At 40.8% G+C, this 25907-nt stretch overlaps 1 protein-coding gene across 3 annotated transcripts in view; it reads left to right on the forward strand.

The window, feature by feature from the left end:
* The window catches only part of Scar (wiskott-Aldrich syndrome protein family member 3 SCAR), a 54156-nt gene that overhangs the window by 23752 nt on the left and 4497 nt on the right, over positions 1-25907 (forward strand). For 2 of the 3 annotated variants that reach the window (XM_076819225.1, XM_076819226.1), the window contains exons 2-8: positions 19475-19811; positions 21174-21327; positions 21765-21879; positions 22126-22158; positions 23874-24169; positions 24871-25181; positions 25360-25788. In XM_076819225.1, coding sequence (XP_076675340.1) covers positions 19538-19811; positions 21174-21327; positions 21765-21879; positions 22126-22158; positions 23874-24169; positions 24871-25181; positions 25360-25788 — 1612 coding nt within the window. In that variant the 5' untranslated portion in view covers positions 19475-19537. The remainder of the gene's footprint in view (positions 1-19474; positions 19812-21173; positions 21328-21764; positions 21880-22125; positions 22159-23873; positions 24170-24870; positions 25182-25359; positions 25789-25907) is intronic. The other variant, XM_076819227.1, reaches the window with a different exon arrangement.

Raw genomic sequence — 25907 nt, forward strand, 5'->3', positions numbered from 1 at the left:
CACACCCACTTCAAGTTCCATTGGCGCAACTAATTTTCTGAAAACGAAAATAGAGCACTTCGTTCCTTGCGTAGGTATAGTGTTACCGGTGGTGCTGTAGCAGCTCGCTGCTCCTAAACCGCACCAGCTCGGCGAACGAGTTGGACACATTTTTTCGGTGTAGCAGCAAGAGGACAGCAAGGTTAACCAATCCGCAACCGGTTCGTGACACTCGATTCCGTCGATTAACCGCGTCGATTTGGATACGGTGCGTACAGGTGTACGTGCTGCCCACGTTCGTGCTATCTGTAGATTTCCTGCGACGGCTAGTTCGCGTGTAGGTACCCTCGGTGTACGTTACGCGAGACCGACCGGAAACGTCCACGCACGCGGTAGATCCGCTTAAGCGGGGGATTATATACCGAAGGTGGACGCAGGCTACGATCGTGGGGTCAAGTTAGCCCGAACCCTATGCGCCAGAGCAGTACTTAAGTACGTACTCGAGTATCCGTCTTGCCACAGTCAATTCTCTGCCTACGTTCCACCGACTGGTCATTACGCTTCTGCAGACTCTCGAAACGACAAGTCTAGGTACCTTAGGCTAGGGGGGCAACCGCCCAGAGCGGCAAAATTGGTAGAAAGAGCAAATTTCAATCAATAAAAAAAGGGTACTTTGATGAAGCTTTGGGAGAAAAGATGAGGTTCTTTGTGTACCTATAATGTGTCGTGGATGAATTTTCTTAAGGGGTAGGTAATCCTCAAAATTTTCGAAAATTCGATTTTGGGATTTTTGCATATTCCGATTGCAACATTTTTGCAACATCGTTTTTATGGATTCTAAGTGTCGGTAATCACAATGTGGTGATGTTGAAAGGTGGCGAGGGGTACCCACAGAAGCACTGTTGCATAATATTATGTACTATATCCAGTTCCTTGCATTCTAAAGTCCACTAGCAACTGTGATCATCATTTAAAAAAGAAAGGTCCAATTACCAAACGTTCGCATTGAACCTTGCATTGAATAAATAATTTTTTAATTGGTTGCTTCCTCAATTTATCGTGCAGTTTTCACTTCGTTCAATCAACTGCAGGGAATGAATTCAATCGAAGCACGTCAGTCTTACTTCTGCCCATAATTTTTAATCTACTTTTTCGCAATAATTTCCATCATGCTCCACCCACGACAATGCCATTGAATTTATTGCCCTTTAACCAGTTCTAATTAATGATTCGAATAAAATCGTCCGTTTTACATTAGAGCCACTGTATTTGCGCGTAACTGTAATGTGCCACAAATTACAAACAAATTACCTGCAGGTAATTCAGAAGGAGTCCATTTAAACTGAGGACATAACTGGAGCTAGCATTTTTTTTTTTTGCTAAACGGGGCGTCGTTAGGCCAGGCTATTACCATGCTAAAGTCGTTACAAAATGTTTGTCGCATCCTCATTTGAATACTTAATTAACTCATTGAATGTCCTGCCGCTACCAGAATGTCCCCCGGTAATGAGCCTCGTATATGGACCTAACCGAGGCACAGGAACCTCGGTGGATGGCATGAGCCAGCGTGGTGCACAAAGTGGATGTTAACCCAAGTAATAGAGTATATCGAATAGGGAGGGCTGGGTGTTCGTTATCTCATTGTCGTTGCGGCTCTTTGCATCTTAAGCTACCGATAAACGGCACGTGAACAACATTAACTGCAAATTTAATACAGTACGTTCGGAGTACACTGAGGATGGTATTTACTGACGATTCAGGAAGACGAGGCCAATATCAAAGATGGGGAATTCAATGGTGGTGCTAGGTTTATAGGTGACAGAGAATTTTAATAATTTTGAGAAATTGGTCTGCAGATGTACGTAGTTTAACTATAATACTACTTAGGAGAGGGTGGTTACTATTTTAATGGGTCTGTATGCAACAGAAGTTAATTTCAGATTATTTTGAAAATTAGTAGTGGACTGAATTGAAGCTTGGGACTGAAGTCAGAGTTGGGCATTCACCAAATGAAGAATTAAATAAATAGTAAAAGTTACTTTAACTATAATACTACTTAGGAGGGGGTGGTTACTATTTTAATGGGTTTGTATGCTACAGAAGTTAATTTCAGATTATTTTGAAAATTAGTATTGGACTGAATTGAAGCTTGGGACTGAAGTCAGAGTTGGGCATTCACCAAATGAAAAATTAAATAAATAGTAAAAGTTACTTTAACTTTAGATTATTCGACGAATAAAGTTAACCCGGGTTAATAATAATTTCGACTACCTAATAATTTTTGCAACGTTTATTCGTTATTCTTCGACAAATTCAACGTCAGTGGATCTCGAGAGCAAAACATTTGGAGAACCATTCTCATTAGAATCCCTTGTCAATTATTCTCGCATACAGTGCATACTTGTAAATTCTACAGCACCACTTTTGAATCACTCTTCACTAACGCTTCTAAAGTTTCCAACTCGAATCGCATATTATAGTCTTCGCAGTATTTACTATCCCCAAATTCGAGGGCTGCTTTCAACCCCCATTTGAATATATATGTATACTCTAATACCTATACGCCCTCTAATCGTTTCGAAGCTCAACCTTCCCTTCCTAAAGTCTATTTTTAAAAAGAGAAAACTAATTTGCCCCGTGGCATCTATCGCGTCGACCTGACGAATCACAACCACCCATTGACGATTGAAATGCGGCCTTACAAGGGAAAAAGCTTGTTTTCATCGGTGGTAGATCTGATCGATAAGAGCGGCGTTAGCGCGTCAGGCACGAAATGTAAGGCACACGAGCAACCCTGGCTCGATCCTGTCGAGCAATAAAGCAGACTTTGGGTTGGCACACAGTGACTCACGATCAGAAGGGAAACCGCTTCACGCCTGCCCAAACCACGACCACCCAGTTCTCGGTCCAATTTACCAACCAGCTTAATCAATATTGCATGCGGGCTTACAACTGATCGCTTAAGAAATGCCTTCCGCTTTGCGAGCTTCCCTTTCGATATTGCATGTGCATTGTCGAAGTTCAGTGGAACCTTGACTACTTGAGCGCCGTTTAGCCAAACGCTCGATTCCCTGAGCGATATCGTCTAACAAAGGAACGGGAACTAAGCTCGTGACCGGCACCTCCACTGTTATGCTTTTTGCAGTGCTGTAATACGTAACTGACTGATTCTAAGTCTACTTGCAAGTCACTGCAATATGCTTAGAGATGTTAATAGCTTTCTGTTACCTTTGGGCGTTTGCATGGTGTATTCTAGTCACCGCGGTGATGTTACAGCAGTTAGGGCGAATGATTTTAAAATTTGAATAACAAAAATTGAAGACCAAATTTAGGGAATCGAGCACTGAATAAAATTTCTTTGATATTGTTGGAATTTTATTGAGTATAAGTGAAATTGCAAATTCTTTGTTTTCCACGAGAATACAAGTATCTGAGCGTTTGTAATATTTTCTTCCGATTTAATTCGTTAAACTAAGTATATAAATGGAAGTGGATGACAATATCCATCTTCTATAAAAAGGAACTATAGTAGAAGATAGTATTTTGCAATGTATTCTTGCATTCTATCGCGATTCACTAAACCCCGAGACGGTTTTGAAGTGAAAATCACGCCACCACCGAAATTCGCGGAACTCGCAGCCGGCAAATGGAGACGCCGCGTTTTGTCTCCCCGCGTTACTCAATTTTCACGTTTGGTTTATCATTCTGCTGCTTTGGAAACGGCTCTATTTATAATTCAGGGGGAGTAAGCGCGCGTGTAACGCGCTCCAACGATTTTCGTATAGAGTACAGGTGGGCGTGTGTGAGTATCGCAAACACAGAGGACAGAATTATATCCTGTGGGGGCCGTGAATGCGAGCATGACGTCATTCGCTCCCCTTTTATTATAAGAGGGGTAGCTAGTTCTGTTATCGAAAGAACCAGCGCATTACACCCCGATACACCAAGTCTCTGGCAATTTAACGTCGCCCCAGGGACAGGGCACGTGTCCATATTCATACATCTGATAGTCGTTATTTCTTAAATCTTGGCAAAACAGTGAAAATCGTTGTTAGAATCGCTTAATTTGTTAACTGGATCACGTCTCGATCAGAAACGTCTAAATCGAGTCCACTAAACTGTAAACCTTGTGTTTAATAATTATCACAGAGCCAATTAACTCATTTCGCCCACACTAAATCACAAAAAAAAAACATAGAAGACATTCTTTACTCCTGTTGCAGGAATTAAGTCTTGACATTTTCGTGACGAATTTCTTTTATCGAACGTAAAGAATTTTTTTAATGACGAGTTAACTCGTCTTGCCTGCTTAACAGGTTAACCCTGAAATGGGCGGAGAGTGGAGTGAAGATAATTTAGATTTTATTTTTTAAATGTATTTGATACTTTGCATATTTTATTTCCGGACAAAGATCACGAATTACTATTAATAATCCATTGAATTTATTGTCGTGAATTGTAAACTTTTGTTTCATAGTTTCATAATGAGTAGATCTAGTATCGATGCGCAGTTGGATGAAGTTTTTTTTTATGGTTCACCTATTTTTTCTTGCTCGTTGACGTCAAATGAACCTCACCCTAGTTAGGTGAAGAGTATCTCTCCTGGCAGAGGAGGGCTAAATTCGGAGGGGTCGTAGAAGGACCATAATATTTCAAGGGCTATAGAGAACTAGGCACAGTCCCAGTTTTATCGAAGGGGTCACGTGCCCCTCGAGCATTAAAATTAACGAAGTTTCCGTTTGCTAATGTAAGTAACCGCTAATGAGAAACGGGTGTTCTCAAGGGCGCCAGTGTGCTTGAGACATCTTCTTAGCGCACGAACCCCGAGTACAGATGTTTCTGCGAGTTGACTTTCACTTAGCAGGAGCATAGGAATTCAGTATAATCAACTTGCTGGCTATGGATTAGCAATGTAACGGAACTGCTTGCAAAGATCACCTATCCATAATATTAAATACGAACCGATCCTTCCTACGAACAAATTCAATTCTGAATTTACATTCTTTGTAAGCTGCTTATTTCGTAAATGAATTCATACAAAATATTTTAGCTAATGAAATATATCTGTTTACGATTAACGGTTGCTTATTAATATCTCTTGTTTTTAATTTGTTCTCAATTTAATAATTCAAATAGCAAAAATCGAAGACCAAATTTAGCGAATCGAGCATTGAATACAAATTGATATTGCTGAAATTTTATTCAACAAAAATGAAATTGCATTTCTTATTTTCCCCGAGAATATAAGTCCTGTAAATTGAGTATTGGATAAAATTTTATTAACCTTTAGCCACCTAAGAATTTGGATACTTTGCCGGCCATTTTGGTGATATATGTGCATAAATTTTAAGTAAATAAAATTTACAATTTCAATGTAAAAATCTCGGCCCTGTAAAGGTTAAGTGGCTGGATTGCTTCTTACGAGACAGGAAATTGCGTGTCTGTAGAGCATTTTTAATTACTCTTGTTCTCTGGTTTCCCACGGAAGCACAGGACACAAGCGAAACGTGCGATGCACATATTTCATAGATCGATCTGCATGTCGCTCTCTGGTCGCGCAACCATCGGTATAATTTATTCAGTTTATCGTCAGCAACGACTCATATCCTTCCTTCATGGGTGACCCAAATATAGCGAGGAGTCACCTGCGTACGGTTCATCGACACATGCAACGTAATCTTGCTAAAATTACATCATCGATAAATGAAACACGCGTTTATTCACACACGCGTTTCAACAAACTATGTTCATTCACATTCCCAGGATATGTTTTCTCGAAAAACTCGCGAAATAATCAAACACCGAGTATACTTCTATAATTCTGTATTTCGTTCATATATAAAAATATTCTGATCGATAATAATTAATACATTTATTGGATGTTGTGTAAAGGAAATATGCAAATTAATTATAACAGAATGTTGAATTATTAGCATACATTTTAGAAGCCTCGGTAGTTAATTTGTTTAGCAAATTACGTTAAGTATGAATGTTTAATTTAAATAACCGATGGTAGGTACGTACTCGTGTACCACACGAGAGAAAGACCTGCATTTCTATTTCATGAACAAGCACAGCGAGCGTATAATACACAGCGCACCAGGTTTGATCAAGGTGGATTACTTTGCTGGATAATTTAGTGTAACCTACTTTCTCTTACGTAAGATTTCTTGGATACCGGTGGTGAATGGAATTTGGAAATTGGTTCGTGTCCAACTGGCGTCACTTGTCTTCCCGTTTAACACGATTTCTGATTGGAATGAAAATCAGGTTTCTCCTATTGACACCTAAACAACGTATCTGCTAGTCATCTTGCGTGTAAATATTGATTCTCGACATATATTTGCATCAAATAGCTGTTACCAGTATTGCACATGTTACGTGTAAACGTTAATAGAGTACCTTTGCTGTTTTTCGATAACATTGAAAATTATTTAAGGGAAACATGATTCATTGAGGGGTTGAAGGACGTCGTAAAGATAAAGGGTGCTTTTTCACTTGGAGTTGAGTTTTTCAAAAATTTACGATTGCTTGCATTTGAACTGAAACTATTTGTTTCGATTAAAAATAAATAATTGGAGATGGAAATTTTGGAAAATTAATACGAAGGAAACTACTTAGTTCTCAGATTTTCCTCACTTTCCCTATAACTTAGTTCTTTGGAATAAGTGACTCGAATATTTTATTTAAACCTGTTACCTTTAAGTGTTCCACTAGGTACGATTCGCAAATTATTCTATTATTTTTCACCCTTTTACTGCACTCGCTAGTTCCGCACACTCTGCGGTGATAAAATAATTTAGTAAACCCATTATCGGGTAGCATATTCGTGTCTTCCTTGGTAATAGGAAGCCCTTTGTTGCACGTTTAAGCGTCTCGTGACCAACACCGGCGAGAACACGATTTCGAGCAAAATATAAACGTCATCAGCTTGCAGAGCTGTCGTATTTGCGAATTGGGGACGTGGCGACAGAACTGGTGCACGTCATAACAAACTTTCAGTCACGACGTTATCATCCTGTCAAAGAGTAGTGCATATTCGCAATATCAGCTGCGATAATAGTTCTCAACAATCCCTTGTACCTTGACAGGACAATTATAATACATTCAAATACAACATTCCGGAAATTAATTGAACTTGAATTTCAAGTTACCGCGATTGGTGGAGTCGGGCTCAGAAATCAAGTGAAAAATCGTATAAAATGATAAGAACAAATATAAACAACAACAGAGAACGAAATTTTGAAACTTAACAGACCTACAATTTTATCTTATCCTGAACAATGACTTTGCAACATCAGAAACCGAGTGAAAAATCGTATAAAATGATAAGAACAAATATAAACAACAACAAAGAGCGAAATTTTGAAACTTAACAGACCTACAATTTTATCTTATCCTGAACAATGACTTTGCAACATCAGAAACCGAGTGAAAAACCATTAGAACTACATTAGACTATTCAGAAATTGCCTAATACAAACGGCAACCGATAAAGGACCGCGACATCAACCACGGCGCGGTACGTTTCATAAATATCCCCGAGGAAATGTTGGCAGATACCAGTTACGTGTCGAGTGGCTTCTGTAAATGTCAGGAATAGAGTTTTATCGTGCCCGAAGACGCGGGATTCGGTATCGTTATCAACGAGCACGCCGAATCGTCGGCACGTTCGCGCCAAGAGGTGTGTATCTGCTTTTCGTCGACTATTGCCTGACGTAGACGGCCACGACTGCAACATGAAATATTTAACGAACTGGAAATTTAGGTCGTGGTGCTGCGCCAACTTGCGAACGTGCTACTTGGCCAGGTAATCCGGGACATGCAGTGTTCTACTAGCTCCTGGCGTTCCACCGACGAGTATTCCGTTATCGTCCAGCATCAGCCTCCTCAGACTCCTCAGTCGCGGTTCGAAATCGTTAACATCGCGAGGGTTGCTTCCAAACTGTAGGTGCAAAGCTCGGTGGCTATCAGACATTACGAAAGGGAACAGTTCTCAGGTAGTATCTTAGTTGAAATGGACCACTCTGTGCTTCTTCGTAGCTCCAACTTGGCCGCTGATGTACAGTGCCGTTCATAAGTATTAGGACACCTGCTGTATTTGTAGAAAATGTTCTAGAGTTCTTCAATAAATCTGCAACGTTCTTCACGATTATTCCACACAGAGTATATTGATATCTAGGATTCAGTGTACAGTGTTTGGAGGGTTACAAATTTTTTGGACTCATATTGACTTGAGGAAGTAAATGTGTGTCAGAGAATTGGTACTTATTGAGATAGGCGATGATGGAGATAGGATTCATTGCACTTGGTTCGCTGCTCGCTTGGCGAATACACTACTGTGGAAGATTAGGCCTGCTACACGCGTGACTTAGTTAAATGAACTTTGCTTATATTTGCAATTATTATATCTGTGGCGCAGACCTGAAATTTACCTTAAAACGGGAGGAAATCATACGCAACACTTCCATGTCTCGATAATTAAATTACATAATACATATTTCCGTTAAAACTGTTTTACTTCTATACCCAAGCGCTAAATTAAGTTACCCAATAATTTTGAAATATTATAATCTCTAATCCATAAAAAAGGAACCTCGTACAAAATTTCTCATTCAGATAAAATATAATATTAAATTAAATATTGCGACGAAATTCGTAACGAAATATAGCAGTGAACATATGCTAATCAATATCTTAAAGCCTGGATACAAAAGTTCGAAAGTAACCGCGCTGATTATCGAACATAATTGATCAATCGATATCCGCGAATGGAATGAAATGATAATGCAACGCGATCGAGGGGTGCCGCAGATGATCGAGAGATGCGCCAGGTTAAACGGCGTCGCCAGCAACAAAGAGCCTATGCTAATGCTGGACGTGCAGCGATTTTGCAATATCAGTCGGGCGACACGCGTGCTTCGAATCGAATCTACGCCGCGGGGCACTGTGGTCGTTACACGTGCACGCGCACACCTGGAATGCCACGTTTCCCCTTGTAGTGGCATTCCTGAAGCCTCTGTCGTGTTACCTTCTTCCTCGAACAATTGAGTCCCAATGCTATTTGCCGATCCTCCTCGGCAGTCGCCTGTGCAAATATCTTGCGAAACCCACTCGCAGAGGTGGGGACGTCCTCCAAGTGCTTCTGGCAGTAGGTCGCCACTGTTGATACTTTCGATGCTTTAGATACAGCGACGAGCGCTATTGGTCAAATCGGTTTTCCTGCTCTTCATTAAAGGATGTTATAAATTGCTTGAAATTTTTTATTCGCTGATTCTTCAATGTTTGATGATTTCAAGGGAGGGTACTTCAATTAAAGTACACGTGTTGGACGAGGCTCCTTCAAGCTCAAAGTCAGTATTTTAGTTTTTATTTTTGTCTCGGGTGTTGAAAATATTTTCGATTATTTTTTAACTCATTCTGCGTGCAAGGAAATTAAATCTCTACCAATTACTACTCTACTTTCACTCCCTCAATGTTCTTTGATGATTTCAAGGGAGGGTACTTCAATTAAAGTACACGTGTTGGACGAGGCTTCTTCAAGCTCAAAGTCAGTATACTAGTTTTTATTTTTGTCTCGGGTGTTGAAAATATTTTCGATTATTTTTTAACTCATTCTGCGTGCAAGGAAATTAAATCTCTACCAATTACTACTCTACTTTCACTCCCTCAATGTTCTTTGATGATTTCAAGGGAGGGTACTTCAATTAAAGTACACGTGTTGGACGAGGCTCCTTCAAGCTCAAAGTCAGTATATTAGTTTTTATTTTTGTCTCGGGTGTTGAAAATATTTTGCACTATTTTCTAACTCATTCTGCGTGCAAGGAAATTAAATCTCTACCAATTACTGCTCTACTTTCACTCCCTCAATTTTTCAGCAAATCTCTTATCTTTGCTCGCATATTATCTTGAAAATTTCCGAAATTAGCGGTCGAGAGTTTCTTCCGAAGGCTGTAGTTTAATACCCCAACCCATATCGCCTGTGGGGAATATGCTGAATTCGAAAAATTAGCCTTCGAGTTCTCAAGTTGCTAAAATTTACAAAACTTTGTATATTTATAAATTTCAGGCATACTTCGTTATTTATTAGTACAAATTATTACTGGTTTAATTATTTCGTCGTGTACGAAGTAGCGACATGCGTATTTAATAATTCAGCGCCAGGGTGCAAGGAATACGCTTCGTCAAAGGTGACTCGCGTAGGCGCGCTTGGAGGAGGATTAAATTGGACTGTGTGCATGCGTATGTTCGAGTTTCTCGCGTGTCCATATGGGTAGCATATGCAGCTTCGGTTTTCATAGCCACACGTGCGGGCCAGAATGGATTGAGCTTGAACGTGGACAGGATTAACCGACAACCAAGTCATCGCCACTCGCTAATGCGCGCGGTAAGTAAATTAGAATGGCGCTCGTGGTTATTGCTCATAGAGCCTTTCATTAAAATCTTTCCTCCAATATCTCGCTCTATTATTATTTTTGGTCAAAGAAATTACTTTCCGCCTTGACGCTGAAAATACATTTAAAAAATAAACTTGATGGGGAAGTCTGCGCGGTAAATGGGTCCGTAATGGTGGAGTCAACGATAGGATTCTGTAGGTCGTTCCAAATTGAAGGGAACTCCTCTTATCATTACCATTAACATATTACAGTAACTACCTACGAAATTTGTTCGAAAGATTATCCAGAATCTGTTCCCGCGCACACCTGTAAATGGACAAAGGTGTCGAGCTAATCGATTCAATTCCGAGCAATTTTAATTGACTGCTAAGCAAAGTGGAATAATTAAATCTCCTTTTCGTTAAGAGTGTGCAAACTCATCTCGCGTATCATTGGGAATGAAACGAACGCTGTAATAAGTTAAACCACTTCGACATCCTTTCGTCGTTTTCAGCAACCACGAATTATGACGCTCCAATTTCCTGAACTGACACCTTGCTCCGCTTTTTCATATTTGCAGAAGCGCGGAGTAAATGCGTGAATTTTACGAATCGGTAAATTATATAGAGTACGAGAAGAAATTGTGGAATTGCAAAGAGTAGAATAGGTGTTATTTAGAACGAGAGTAATAAGCGCAACTGGTCTAGTTGAATAATGAAAAATTATCGACAATGAAGAAGCTCGAAAATTGATCAGAATTAAGTAATACAGAGAGAAAATGAGTTCCCTCTAATCTGGTATTCTAATTGGGGAGGAATGGCAATAGTAAGGAGTAGTAGCTTGGATGAGCGTAATAGTGACCTTTAAATGTTACTCATCTTACGCAAGACGATCGCTAGAGCTGAGTTAAGGTTTCCATTCACCAGCCGTTGAATGAACGGGTCCCTTTTACCACACAGGAGCAAAAGACGTTAATGCCTTAGATTCACTTTACGAGGCTTGGAGGACTAAACTTTAAATACCTCGTGGTACTAACTATACGCGAATCACCTATCTTCTTCACCGGCATATATTAACCTCCCGCACTTCTCAATTATTTTTAAACCGAATTCCAACCGCTGTGAGTTAAATTAAAAGAAATTTACTAAAAATAAAAATGCTTTAATACGAACAAAAAAAAAATTGAAAAATATTATTATACAACCACCACCTTTATAATTACAAAAAATTATAATTTGTACCTCCTTTCATCGTAAATTCTGACTTAGACCTCAGAAGTATTATAATATTAATAATAATAAAGGAAGAAGAAAGAAAGAAAATATTCTCTAACTTGTGGCTAACTACTAGTAACCGAAAGTACCGGAATATTCCACGATTAAAATACCAAATCATCGCGGTACCTTGTAAAACACTGTGCTTCAGCATTTCCAACGAGAAATTCCGTACAATTACGCGCGACACAGGCACGCACAATTACTCGTGGATTCTTTGATAACGTGGCATCCCTGTTACGAGGATCGATGAGAACGTTCTTCCTTCTCGATTGCAAACGTCACACGATGGCGTGCTTTTTGTCATTGTACCGCGGCGAGTCCTTCCGCTCGCCAGCTCGCGTTGAATTGGTAAATCCCTACTTGGCACCGAATGCGTGGGAGCGCGTATAAAATGCAGATACTACGGTGTATCGTTGAAGGAGTGTGGGAGGGTGGAGGGGGGTTGCTTGCTACTACGGTGACTCATATTATACTCGTGTAATCTAACAGTCTGTTCCACTGGAATCGTTGTCTCTATTGTGCCCTCGATGTTGGTATAACGTTGCGGCCGAGCCTGGGACCGACCGTACCGATTATTAACGGTGCAAATACTGTGCTTGTGTGAATATTTAAATATCGAAGGGGCGCTCCTCCTTCGGAGGCCTGAAAAACATGGGAGCCTTTTAGGATTTTCTAGAGAATAAATAACCAAATTTAAACTTATAAAACAAATTTAAACAGAAGCTTTGGCTATTGGACGTAAATAATACCTACTTTCGAGTACTATGAGCAAGTAGAATTATTCTTTATGAAAAGGGAAAGATGTCCTTTAAATCCGACAAGTTAATCTTCAGTTTTCGTGGAATTGCAGAACATTCAGTGTATCAACACGAACTTTATGCAAACGTAGAGAAAACCGTGAATCGCGTTTCACATTGCCGAGGGACCAAGTCGAAGTATAATGAAAGCTACACGTAGCAGAAATCATCCAAAGAGACTTTCTACCTCTTCATGGGACGTAATGTACGGTTGCGCGACGTAAATGTCAGCCCACGTGTCGACATAGGCTTCTATCGGAAGGTACCATAAAACCTTAGCTACGATAGGCTCGTTGCCCCATTCGCACGAACAAGACACTTTTCACGCCAATTGAACGAGAGTTACGAGTTGTATCTGTCGCGCCAGATTAGCGATGACAAATCAGAAACCATTCGCCAACGAAAATTCAGAAAATCGGACAGTATTTCGTAGTAGAACTAAAAAGGCGATAATCCTAAAACCAGTGGAAAATATGGAATAGGATTTTTTTCGCAGAAGGCTTCGTCTTCGAGAGATTCGATTTTGAGAACCTTGTTAATTTCAGTTCGGGCAGCGTGCTGTGTCGAGCGTTTATTACTCGTGATCTCTACTTGTCCACTAGGATTTGCGAACGCTGATAGTGGTTTTAAAATCGTTGTTTATCGCGCGAAGAATCGCTAGAAATATCACCACCCTTGTTACCGAGAGAGCTCTGCTCATTAATTCGGAGAGCAACGACCTGGAAATAATAATTTTCATGTCTTGGGAAATATCTTGATGAATTTTCATATCTCCAATTTCGCGAGGTCTGGGAGATTTTGACAATTGAAAATAAAGTGTAGGTGTCGGGAAAATGTTGGCAGATATTAAAAGCGATTTAGCATTGTGGAGGTAGACTGAAATGAAGTCTCAAAGGGAAGAGGACCGAGGGACTAAGGGAAAAAGGGGCGCGCGTCGTTAAAGTATTCAGTGTCTGTGTTATAATATCGTACCCGATGTATCCGAGCAACGACCTCTGAAAACAGAGAGGGATCAGAAAGCGAAAGAAGCAGGGTTTCGCCAACCCTAACAGGTGCCACCTGAGGCTTTCATTCGGTTACGCATTCACAAGTGAGACAAAGAGCAGGGGGGCTTTAACGAGGAAACGAAAAAGGAACCGCGTTTCCCCGCAGCTCCATTAATTAAAGGTACTTTGTTCGTTGCAAATTACACGGTGGCCGTAAAGTATACCGTAACGGGAAGTGTCGTTAGTATTCCACAATTTTTTATACAAATCAGTTTTGAGTTTTATGCGGTTCCATGTAATATATTATTCTGGAAATTTCGATGCAATTTTGAGAGGATTAATTTTTGGTTTGTTTATCTTTATTTTAATACACCGATAGTTGAAATGTTAGTGTAGCTACGTATCGATGTGAAAGAGATTGCTTTTTGGATCGCATACCATTCGGATATTTTGCACAGGTGCAACATCCGGTGAAACGAGGTAAATCGCTCGACTTATGCTTACTAGTTGCTAATTAGAAGTCAGTTGCGTAGTAGCGGTACGTTCACCGTTGACGACGCTCTCCTCGTTGTTCGTCGACGCCGCGGCGTCCGACCATGGCCGTACCATTGACCCTGTCAGGTACTTGAAACTGTAATCATTGTACTAGAGCTGTTGGACTGCGGGAAAAAAGAATCGAAGACTCGAGCTCCTCGAGTGTGTCGGAAAAGCTCGAATTGATACGATAGTAATTCGAATGAATTCGAGTAAAATTCGCGTAGCTTAAATAAATTCGAGCGAAACTCGAGAAATTTAAAAAAAATTCAATCAAAACTTTCAACTAAAGAATCGAAGATTCGAGCTCCTCGAGTGTGTCGGAAAAGCTCGAATTGATACGATAGTAATTCGAATGAATTCGAGTAAAATTCGCGTAGCTTAAATAAATTCGAGCGAAACTCGAGAAATTTAAAAAAAATTAAATCAAAACTTTCAACTAAAGAATCGAAGACTCGAGCTCCTCGAGTGTGTCGGAAAAGCTCGAATTGATACGATAGTAATTCGAATGAATTCGAGTAAAATTCGCGTAGCTTAAATAAATTCGAGCGAAACTCGAGAAATTTAAAAAAAATTCAATCAAAACTTTCAACTAAAGAATCGAAGACTCGAGCTCCTCGAGTGTGTCGGAAAAGCTCGAATGATACGGTATTAAGTAATTTGAATGAATTCGAGTAAAATTCGCGTAGCTTAAATAAATTCGAGCGAAACTCGAGAAATTTAAAAAAAATTCAATCAAAACTTTCAACTAAAGAATCGAAGACTCGAGCTCCTCGAGTGTGTCGGAGAGGCTCGAATTAATACGATAGTAATTCGAATGAATTCGAGTAAAATTCGCGTAGCTTAAATAAATTCGAGCGAAACTCGAGAAATTTAAAAAAAATTAAATCAAATCTTTCAACTAAAGAATCGAAGACTCGAGCTCCTCGAGTGTGTCGGAAAAGCTCGAATGATACGATATTAAGTAATTTGAATGAATTCGAGTAAAATTCGCGTAGCTTAAATAAATTCGAGCGAAACTCGAGAAATTTAAAAAAAAATCAATCAAAACTTTCAACTAAAGAATCGAAGACTCGAGCTCCTCGAGTGTGTCGGAAAAGCTCGAATGATACGATATTAAGTCATTTAAATGAATTCGAGTAAAATTCGCGTAGCTTAAATAAATTCGAGCGAAACTCGAGAAGTTTAAAAAAAATTAAATCAAAACTTTCAACTATTCTGATTTCTTCGACCTACTCCAACACCTTGACTCCTAAAACAGTTTCTCTGAACTTTCGAACGCATCTGCCGATTCAAATCTCCTACACCCACCTTGCAAATGTAAAAAAGTGAACTAGGTACTCGGAACGAATTCGTTTTCCCAAGCGTCCTATTGGGACAGCGCGCGCGATAAACCTTATTCGTTATCGATAAGAGCCTCGTGTTCTCCGTCGGTTTCGTAATTGCGTGGAAGGAACGCGTGTCTTTCATCCGTGGTGCGATTGCACGCAGGCTAACGTGCCGTTCGCAAAGAAACTTTCTCACCGCGCGTTTCGCGTGCGTTCCGCGCGAGGGGTGCGCCAGTTTACGCGCGACCAGTACCTACGCCGCTAATTACCGTCTCGTATTGACCCTGAGAGAGAGCTACGGTGAACGATAAGAGGCAACAACCGGGGCAAGTTAATCGGGGCCAATGGGATCGCTAGGGGGGAACGTAAGGAAAGGAGTCAAGGCGAGGCTGCAGTCATTGCACTCGTTAGAATTCGTGCTGTCGATTGAAAGGTATATCAGAGTTCGAGATAGATGCGCTGGCAAACGCGTTGGCAAAGAATTTGCGGATGCAGAAAAAGCAATCACTTTTTCATAGTTACCTGGCTCGGGGAGGACGAATTTAGCTGCCACTTTAATAGATCAAAGTAACAAGTGACATAAGAAATTGTTGGAAACGAACGAAGCTTATTTTTAATGGGCGGGACATTTCCGGGCGTAGAGAATGGACTGATTAGCAGCGGTATAATATTGTCTTGAGGGATATAGAAAGTATAAAATAATATAATATTAAAAAAGATACGTAAGACAGTTTGATAAACAATGGCAGATATTATCTTTGCGAAATACGTATAACAAAGTTTAAAGTTAAATCTTCATTTCGCACTACTGTTTCTACGAGGAAACCGATGAGGAAGGAACGAACAGTATCTTCTAGTCTCTGCGGTCGATTAGAGGACTGATAAGAACCGCGTGTTGCAACGTTTGCATCGCAAACTTACCTAATCCACGTTACAGCCATCGCACTTATTTTAACTCGTGCATCATGATAGTACGTAACACGTAACGTCTGAACTTGCAGAATAAATTTGCGTTACATTCAAGGCTGTAGAATAATTACACCGCGAGCAGAAAGTTATGCCGATATTGGACTATAATATATGTATACAAGCTGGCATGCCAGGAACACATTGTTTATAGTATTTAACGCATAAATGATCAGTTACCAATAAACAAGGCTCTTCACTGTTCTAGTATTTCACACGGTGCACGTATTACGTGTTTTCAATTTAAAATACTGTACTACAGGCCTAATTTAATTATAAATGAATCCTATTTCTCAAGCTTTGCATACTATCGAGGATTGCATGCTTTGCAACAGTAAAGTATGCTTAATTCAAATGCATTCACTCGTTGTAAGTTGCTGTTTAGATTATAGAAGACAAGGGGTACTCCTTTTATTCGTAATTTTTGTAATTTTCATTTAGTTATATTTATTCGTGGCTGTAAAGTAATCGGTATGTCCAGAATATGGAAATGGTTTAGAAGACTGTTACAGATTCCCCTGATACTTCTTCCGTTGATTGTAGAGATTTTAATTTATTTAGATGTTTGTAAAGATTCCAAGGTTACTGTTATTTTGTAAATGAAACTATACATTTTTATTACACACTTCCAAATAGATTTTGCAATTCAACGAACTGAAGTAGTATGTGTCTCTAAATAATATTTTATAAAAAACATTTCTATGAAAAGTAGCTCGTAATTACCCGATCTGGTATGAAATATTTTACCATGTTAACGTGTTGTAGAACAGGTAGCAAATTTATCAGTTGTTACCTTGGAATTGTAACATTTGAAGAAAGCTAATGAAGATATCCTTATAAACTGTTAAGATTTTATTGAATAATGAAAGTATATTTTAACAAAAAAGAAACTTTGCATCTGTAAACTGATAGGGAGAGTTTACAGGTGTTGTTCTCACTGCGAATCCTCTACAACTGTGTTCCGCACGAGGCGAGCGTCCTCGACCTTAACAGGGAGACAAAACAAAAATCTCTCCCCACTCTTATTAGCTATAACGCAATACCACTACAATAGAATGGTGAGATTTGAACCAACATAAACGGTTATCTTCGACATAAACCTTCCCAATAAGAAAAAAATTTTAACAATGTGAACACAAAATATTCAAACCTTTTTTTAATCGCCACCCCCTTTTATATTATTCAAAAAACCTGCGACCCCGTCTCCCATATAAGGCAAGGTAAAGAAGATACATTAAAAATTGATATTTCTGAATATAACTTAATAAAATTAAAAAAAAAAAATCCCAGAAAACCGTGGCGACCTCTAGAAACTTGAGGATCGCTGCTCTGTACCGATCAGACACTCCCATTATTAACCCTTAACTGGTATACTGTTTTTGGCAAACGTGACTGGTATCCTGGGGTCGTGGCAGACCCCAAATAAAAAAGGACACAGAAATTTGTAAAGTCGACACTGGATCATCCTCTATGAATATTCTGTTCTTAGGTAATGTATAAAATAATAGGAACGTAGAAAGTTAAACTATTAACTATAAAATTAATTAGAAATTCAGTTGACGAACTTAGACAACCAAAAATTTTGCAGCGAACTTTGCGTGCTTGGGGTCACGTGCGACCCAGGATACCAGTTAAGGGTTAAACATAGAAAATCAAACGTACTTTTGCAACGCGCAACACTGACCGATATCAAGCGCAATAATTTAAACAAATAGAATTCACGACGACGTGAAACGTGGGTTGCGGCTACCGAGGGCAGCGGCAACTTCCTGCTACAACAATTACTCATCCGACATGATAAACGTCTGACTCGATCATTTGCAACCAGTCCAAGCAGATTTTTTCACAACACGACGCGGAGTATTTATACGTTGAATCTAGCCAGGGCCTTTTGGTTTAACCACATTTCCATCGCAACTACCCAACGGAAATATCGTTCATGACCAATGTGTACCTGATTGCGGTCTGTGCGCGTCCGCGGCGGTTTGTTGGAATCCAAAATTACGCGCGTGCCAGTGAACTGGTCGCCGTCGACGAGATTATACTTCGATCGTGCCGGCTGTGCGCGTGGATTGAAAGAATATCTCCGAGCAAATGGAATTCATCCCCTCTCGATACTCGTCGAGGGGTCTTCCTCGCAAACACCGTCGAGTGTCGCCTTTGCACTCGACTCTACTCCGTTGCAAATTACGTGCTCGATCGCACTGAATGTCCCATCGCGAAATCGTCGGGTTTAATTGAAGCAGAAAGACCCGTTCGCTGTGGACGGTACTCCGAAATATGTAAGCTAACATATTTACATACTTTGCTGTTACGAGTCGAGGAATCTGTAAAATCGAACACCGGTTCGTTTTATCGAACCGCTGATTGCGTTCTGTTCGGTGGACGCTTCTCGAATGCAAAGGAGGAATCTTGTTGTTACAAATGTTATTCGCGCTTCCTACAGCGTTTCAAATAGGAGTGTTTCACAATTTAATGACGCATTTGGTATGTACTCTGCACAGGGGCTTTACTGGGAGATTTGGCGCCCCTGGGTTGTCAAGCGTCTCCCGCCCTTTCCGCGAAATATCAAATATTTTAATTTAGAAGAGTTGGAGCAATTTTAAAATTAATTCAGTATGACAGTTCACGTATGAGTTGTTTTTAAAGTTTTCTCAAGCCTCTGTGCTTAAACGCTTTTCAATTTATTTTGCTGAAAATTTTACTTACTTTAATACTTGGTCAGTTTCCACCTAGAGTTTTCCACGGGACCCTTCCAAACTCGCTAAACTTTAGCCGCACCCCCGACCTCAACAATTGTTTTTTTAATATACTAAAATATATTTTAATGCGTGCCGTTTAATTTTTTTTTTTAATATTTAAAATTATTCGACAACTTTTCGTGGAACCGTAAATTTTGTGCCCCACAGTTCCGCAGGACCCTTCCAAACTCACCAAACTTTAGCCGCACCCCCGACCTCAACAATTTTTTTTTTAATATACTAAAATATATTTTAATGCGTGCCGTTTAATTTTTTTTTTTAATATTTAAAATTATTCGACAACTTTTCCTGGAACCGTAAATTTTGTGGCCCACGGTGCCGCGGAACTCCAATTGGGAAACGCTACTCTGGAACGTCACTTTACATGGCGTTTGAGTGGGGCCCAGATTAATCCCCGGATCTCTGCAAGCAGCAGTGCGACGGAAAATAAACACTTTGCGTGATGCCTGGTGCGTATTCGTTGTTGCAGGTCTCGAGAGATCGGTAAGTGATCATCGAAAGATAGAAGAGTTGCCCCGCGTCTGGCGAGAAGATGCCGCTTCCAAAGCGACTGGTGGAGCCTGTGCTTGTCGCGCGCGGTACCATTCCCGAGGACTTCCCTCTGCCGTCAGAGCTAGAGGCCGTAACGAATGGCACCCTGGCCAACACCATCAGGCAACTGTCCAGTCTGTCGAGACACGCCGAAGATCTGTTCGGCGAGCTCGCGAGGGAGGCCCACGGATTGAGCGACAGAGCGAACTCCTTGCAGGCCAGGATAGACCGACTGGCTGTGAAAGTCACTCAACTCGACAGCAACGTCGAAGAAGGTTCGTGCTTTCATCGACTAGTACAAATGGCACAAAAGTTTCGGGAAAAAAAAAGGGAGTTAACACGTTCCGTGACACGTGATCCACCGGTGGTCCACGGTGTTAAATTTTATCAGTGCTGAAACGTTTCCTCGTAAGAAAAATGTACTTCTTAACCCTTAACTGGTATACTGTCTTTTCAAACGTAACTGTTATCTTCGGGTCGTGGCAGACCCCAAATAAAAAAGGGCACAGAAATTTGTAAAGTCGACATTAGATCAAATTAATTAGAAATTCAGTTTACAAACTTAGACAACCAAATATTTTGCAGCGAACCTTGCGTGCTTGGGGTCATGACTGACCCCAGGATACCAGTTAAGGGTTAATTATTTACTGTCGAAATCGAGAGATTAAAAAGGAGCTGTACACGATTATGGAGAACATTACGCAACTACTATTTGTCTAAATCGAATGTCAATATTCGTTATTATTTTACGCTTCTCAATTATGTAAACTAAATTCTCTGTGTAGTCTAACTTCTAAAACAGTAATCCGGGTTTTGTCTAATCACCTGAAACTTAAAACAATCCTTGTCAAAAATCGAACATTAGACATTTGCATATTCGGAATTTGTCTCGTTCTTCGATCAAATCTGTATTTAAATTTCCATTCAATCCCTTCGAAGCGAAAAATTACAAGTCACCTTACCGTAGAACGAGTGGCTGGTAATAAAGTCTCTCGCGGTATGATCTCAGATGGTCAATATTTGGTAGACGGGACACCTAACACGAGTACCATTTTATAGAACGAAATACTTATCGGACACTCGTTTGTCATCGTCGCGACAGCTTTTGTACACGCGCGTTCGCACGTGAAGGAGATCGCTTTTGTGCTTTCCAGAAGCGCGCGGCATTTTTCTCGAAGATGCTTTCTTGAAAGGAATTCTTACCCTTCGAATACACGCCAGGGAACCGCGACGATTTTTCTATCGCTCGCGACCTACTTTCTTCCATGGTCTGCAAAGCGTAAAACAAAACGTCACGCCTAATGCGTAACCGTAGAACCGAGTACATTTCTGCGCACCATGAAATACACTAAACACGCATCGCAGTTAACGTAATGCGATTTATTGAACGCCTGCTACTGAAATGGCGAGGGCGTAACATCCATAATATATAAATATGAATGTTTAAAGAAAATGTATATTTTACAACAGAAATTTAATTTTCTTAATGAACGTACTTGGTCGTCAGGGGTAAAAAATATTCAGGGTGTGCAATTTGTACGCTCCCCTCGCACCAAGATTGCATCATCTGCTCAGAATGTTATCGCGAATTTGAAAGGGTTTTTCTCTGGTTTAATACCGAACTTTCTGATTTCTAGTTTCTCTGCAAGATATACATATGAGGAAAGCGTTCAAGAGTTCCGTGGTGTTCGACCAGCAGGTCGTCTCCAGGGACACCATGCCAACGGCGATGTTGGAAACCTACCATCAGTGCGACACACCGCCACCTCTTGATAAACTTAACGTTTACAGGTAATTCGTTTCTTCATTTCTCTCTTAATTATAATACACGCCGGCAAAGTGGCAGTCTGTACTATCATTTACATTAATTCCATATGATTTTAACCTGTTAACCGAGGAAGACGAGTTATCTCGTCGTCGAACATTCCTCCCCACTGAGCGGGGCAATCTAATTTATCACGGAAACTTAATAATATCACGCGTACCATTTACAATGTAGCAGCGAGCCTGTTCATATATATTAATAATACTAGCTTATTTCTTCTAATTAAAATTAGATTATATCTTCTCAAATTTAAAAAAACACATTTAAGATATTCCAAATTAAATCACTCCCTTACAAATAATAAGGAATACGTATTGTACTTTTATCTGGAAAGCAAGATGCCAAGTAATCCGAGACAGAAGGGAAGTCAGAGCGTGGAGCTGAGATTCTCTTTTGATTTCAGGGAGGACGGTAAGGACGGGCTGAAGTTCTACACGGATCCGAATTACTTCTTCGATCTGTGGAGCCAGGAGATGCTCAAGGATACCGAGAAGAAGCTGCACGACCGGGGGAAAAAGGTAAGGGGACCCGCGGGCACCCCTGCGCTTCTGAACGTGCACCTCGAATTGCTTTTCGTAGTAGAAGGAAAAGATATTATTTTTATATTTTTTAACAGATACATATATATATATGATACTGTACACGATTAGCAAAATACATTTATCGAGGTGCGCAGTAACACGATATCGATATATAATTTTAATACTTCTAAGCATTATGCTACTACTGTTCTAACAATACTGATACTGTCCCGTTCGTTGTAGACCGAGTCTGAATATGCCGAACCGTTCAGAGAGGCAAGTCGATGGTTTGGATCTTTGTAGTTTTCTTTTTTAATTATCCCTTTACCCAGTTTTTAATGAACTTATCGATCGCCAACCACTCACTCATACATAATCAAGCTCACGTCTTTGTGGTTTTATCATTAACCGAACCTTTTTGCGCTGGATAGAGATTGCGCTAGATGCTCGCTTTGACGATTTTTGTAGTTACGTGCTAGGACTTAGCCCAACGACATCGCATTCTTCAATGTTTCCGACCTTGGCAAACAGTTTTCATTGCGTAAACCGAACGTGCGTACTCGTCTTCGGCAAGAGTCGTTGCCCTTCGAGCCCTTCAACCCTTGAAAAAGGTAGCTGGGTCTTTTTGGCCGCTCGCGGCGCAACGTTGCCGAGTGTATCACCGAAAATAGCAATAGAGGAAACAGAAGTCAACACTGACCCACAAGACTGACCCTTGAATTATTGCAATCTTTTTATTATAAGCAACTCAGGGCCCTAGACGCGTCATTATGAGGCCTCGGACAATTTTCAGCTGCCTCTAGTTTTTGTATTACGAATTTAATGTTCAAAAAGAAAATCCTGGTAAACGCGGCCCTGAAGAAACTCCACGTCACGTTCGATCTACGCAGAAAATGGCCCTTGTCTCGAATCCTCCATTTTTGTAAACGAGTCGCCTCCAGACTCGAATAGTTTTACCTCCTCACCGTTATCACATTGTCGACCACTTGTAATGTCGTTTTACGCCAGCCATGCAACTTTTTGGATGTACTTAATAGAAGTTTGACTCATCATCATTCACGAGCCATCTTTGCAAATCGCTACCAAAACCTCACATGATCTCGAATCATTTCAGGACCGTTTTGTTCCCGATTTGTCACGTTCTCATACTATGTAGGAAATAAAATTGCCAACACTCGGGATGCGCATCCTTTTACATTCTTTCAATCACTGAATCTCATAGACGAATGAAAGACACGGTCACACTTGCACACAGTTTCGAAGAACAACTGTTTCTTTTATTTCCTACAAACTTTCCATGCTCGATGCTTGATCCTTCCCGTGCCCTGTTTTGTAACAATTAACGCGAGATTATCCCTTTCGTTGCTCGGATGCGAAACGCGAGTGGATGAAACTCTGGTTAAATTCACTGTACAACAGACAAACCTTAGTAAAAAGATAGACACTGTCATATGAAAGGTAAGAGGGAAAAACTGGGAATGTCCATTCTTCAGATTTTGAGATTTACACCATTTTTTGTTGGTGACAATTGGGACTATCGAACTGTCGAATCAGAAAGGGTTGTAAAGTTAAAGTTTTGGTATACTGGTTAAAAACAGGAACTGTCCACTCTACACTGGAACAAAATACGAAATGTCCCCACTCTTTGCCTAAGCATAAGGAAATTAAATTCATCGAACCTTGTTTCTTTACTGGTGGACTAAAGCACTAAAACTTAATATTCTGGATATCTCAGTAGCCTTTGTTATGAAAAGCAAATAATTATACAAATTAGGTTTTGTTGAAAAAATCATTGATTGTCCGCTTGTACATGAAGGGATAAGAATTTTGAGAAAATCAGCCCTTTCCGTCTCCGTGCGGTCGTGCGCAATAAGGCGCATTTAGATCAATCATCGAGTCATGCTTGATTGATGAAATTAAGCTTGTCTTGCACCTTCGCCGAGATACGCGCGCAAGCCGGCTCTTTAATAAACGATCTCTTTGCGTCACAGCCGCATAGGCCTCGGAACGAGGGTGGCGGCGGGGGTGGCGGCCGACACAAGAAGCGTATAAGGCAGCCGCACAATACGAGAGAAAGGCAAAGACAGTTGGCCGTTGGTCATGGCGAGTACATTATGCCGACGCAGGGTGTCCAGTACAGGGCGCCTCATAACATACCGGACGAGTCGTTGCTGGGCATGGTGATGACCGAGCCACGGCCGCCCAGGCCGAACAGCATCGAGCTCAAACGGAGCTATCCACCGGAGGAGCAGCACCTCTACAGCCCTCCATCCTCTGATCACTATAGGTTTGTAATCTTATGGGTCATTCTTTCGTTACGTATGAGTGCCGTTTTGAGTTTCTTGCTAGTTTCTGTGGTTGATGCGTGTTAAGCAGCCAAGTTGGCTGCGCGGTTGAATGAATATGATTGTGTCGGTGAAAGTCAACGGTAAGATATAATATCGATGAGAAGATTATGATTAAAGTATCAAAGAATGCGCATTGATTTAGAGGGGATAAATGATTTGGGAGGTCGAAAAGCGAAGCCACCCAAAGTTTTATTAATAAAGAGTCCTTGTAGAAAACACTGTAAATCCCAAAAATGAAATTTTAGAACCATTGACACTTAGAACATTTTCCGATAATTGTTTCTTTGATCTCGGCACATACAGCGTTTTCTACAAGGACTGTTCATAGTAGTTCTAATGAAATTTTGTAGGGGGATAGATGATTCGAAAGTACCAATCTTATTTTCAGCAGTTTATGATATATTTTACAATAAATACTTGTCAGGTAAAGTATTGTATCAGATACAACTAGCCCAGCTGAGTATAAAGTAATAATCAAGACTTAATCTCTTTTTATTTCGAAAGTGCGGTTGCCAAATGCACATGCAAGTAAGAGAACAGCATTACTTGTAACTCTATTAGTAATAACAGAATTACTTTGAACCGAAGCAATTGGAGGAGAGTCGATACTGAATCCATGATGCTTTTTTTTCACAAACAGGGCAGCCAATTACGTGGCCCAGAGTTACGAAGACAGCCTATACGGCTCGCACTATGGTTCGGGCCAAGGGCAAGCGGGAAGCGAGACGTACCAGAGTCCTGGTGGCCAAAGCACTCCAAGCAGAAGCGGCAGATCGCGACCTTCCCAACCACCGCCAGCACCCCCGAGCAACACTTCTAGCAATTCGACGCCTACTGTAGCCTCTGCTAACAACACCCCCACGCGGGGGAGGTCAATGAGTACCAGCAGGGACACTCTTCCACCGCCACCTCCGCCTCCTGGCGAAACTATGTCTCCTCCTCCTATGAATGGTAAGGGCCGCGTCGAAACGGCTATTTAAATACGGTGGAAGCTTCGCTATCCGAATGAATAAAGAGACGTAGCTTAGATAAGTGATTCCCTTGTAGTAACGATGATAAAAGCTTCTGCGAGTACTTTTATCCAGAGCGATATGTTCTGTATTATTCACACCATCGTTACTGTTTCCAGGTTCTATACCATCTCACTTACTGAACAGGAATGGAAGTCGTTCGAACAGCCCATTACCCAGTCATCACTCCACGCCCACGCCGCCAGATCATTCGACGCAACTCGGGACGGACGAAACCGATCCAGCTCCGCAGGATTTGCCGCCTCCACCCCCAACTCCCGATCCTACACCACCGAGACCTATCTCTCCACCTTGTAATATTCCACCCCCGCCTCCTCCGCCCCCGCCGCCGCCTGTTCTTAATGGACCGTCGCCGCCTCTACCCTTAACCAACGGGGATATCGCTAAAATGATAGCGACTAATCCACCCAAGTTGAAACCCCTGAAGCCCTTGAAGAATATCGTGGACGGGCAATTTAGGAAGCCCGTTAATCCAAATATCCCCCTTGTCGATCCACGAAACGATCTACTTAAAGCAATTAGAGACGGTAATTATCCTATAACTCGATTAATCAAAATCAACCCTTTGCGGCCCTAAACGGCCTCGTGGAATGTTTTGCTAGTGGGGCTAATTTCTTTGGGAAGTACTATATCTTTCGATGAAGCG

The sequence above is a fragment of the Andrena cerasifolii genome, chromosome 8 (assembly GCF_050908995.1).
Source record: "Andrena cerasifolii isolate SP2316 chromosome 8, iyAndCera1_principal, whole genome shotgun sequence".
In the NCBI taxonomy this organism is placed as follows: Eukaryota; Metazoa; Arthropoda; class Insecta; order Hymenoptera; family Andrenidae; genus Andrena; species Andrena cerasifolii.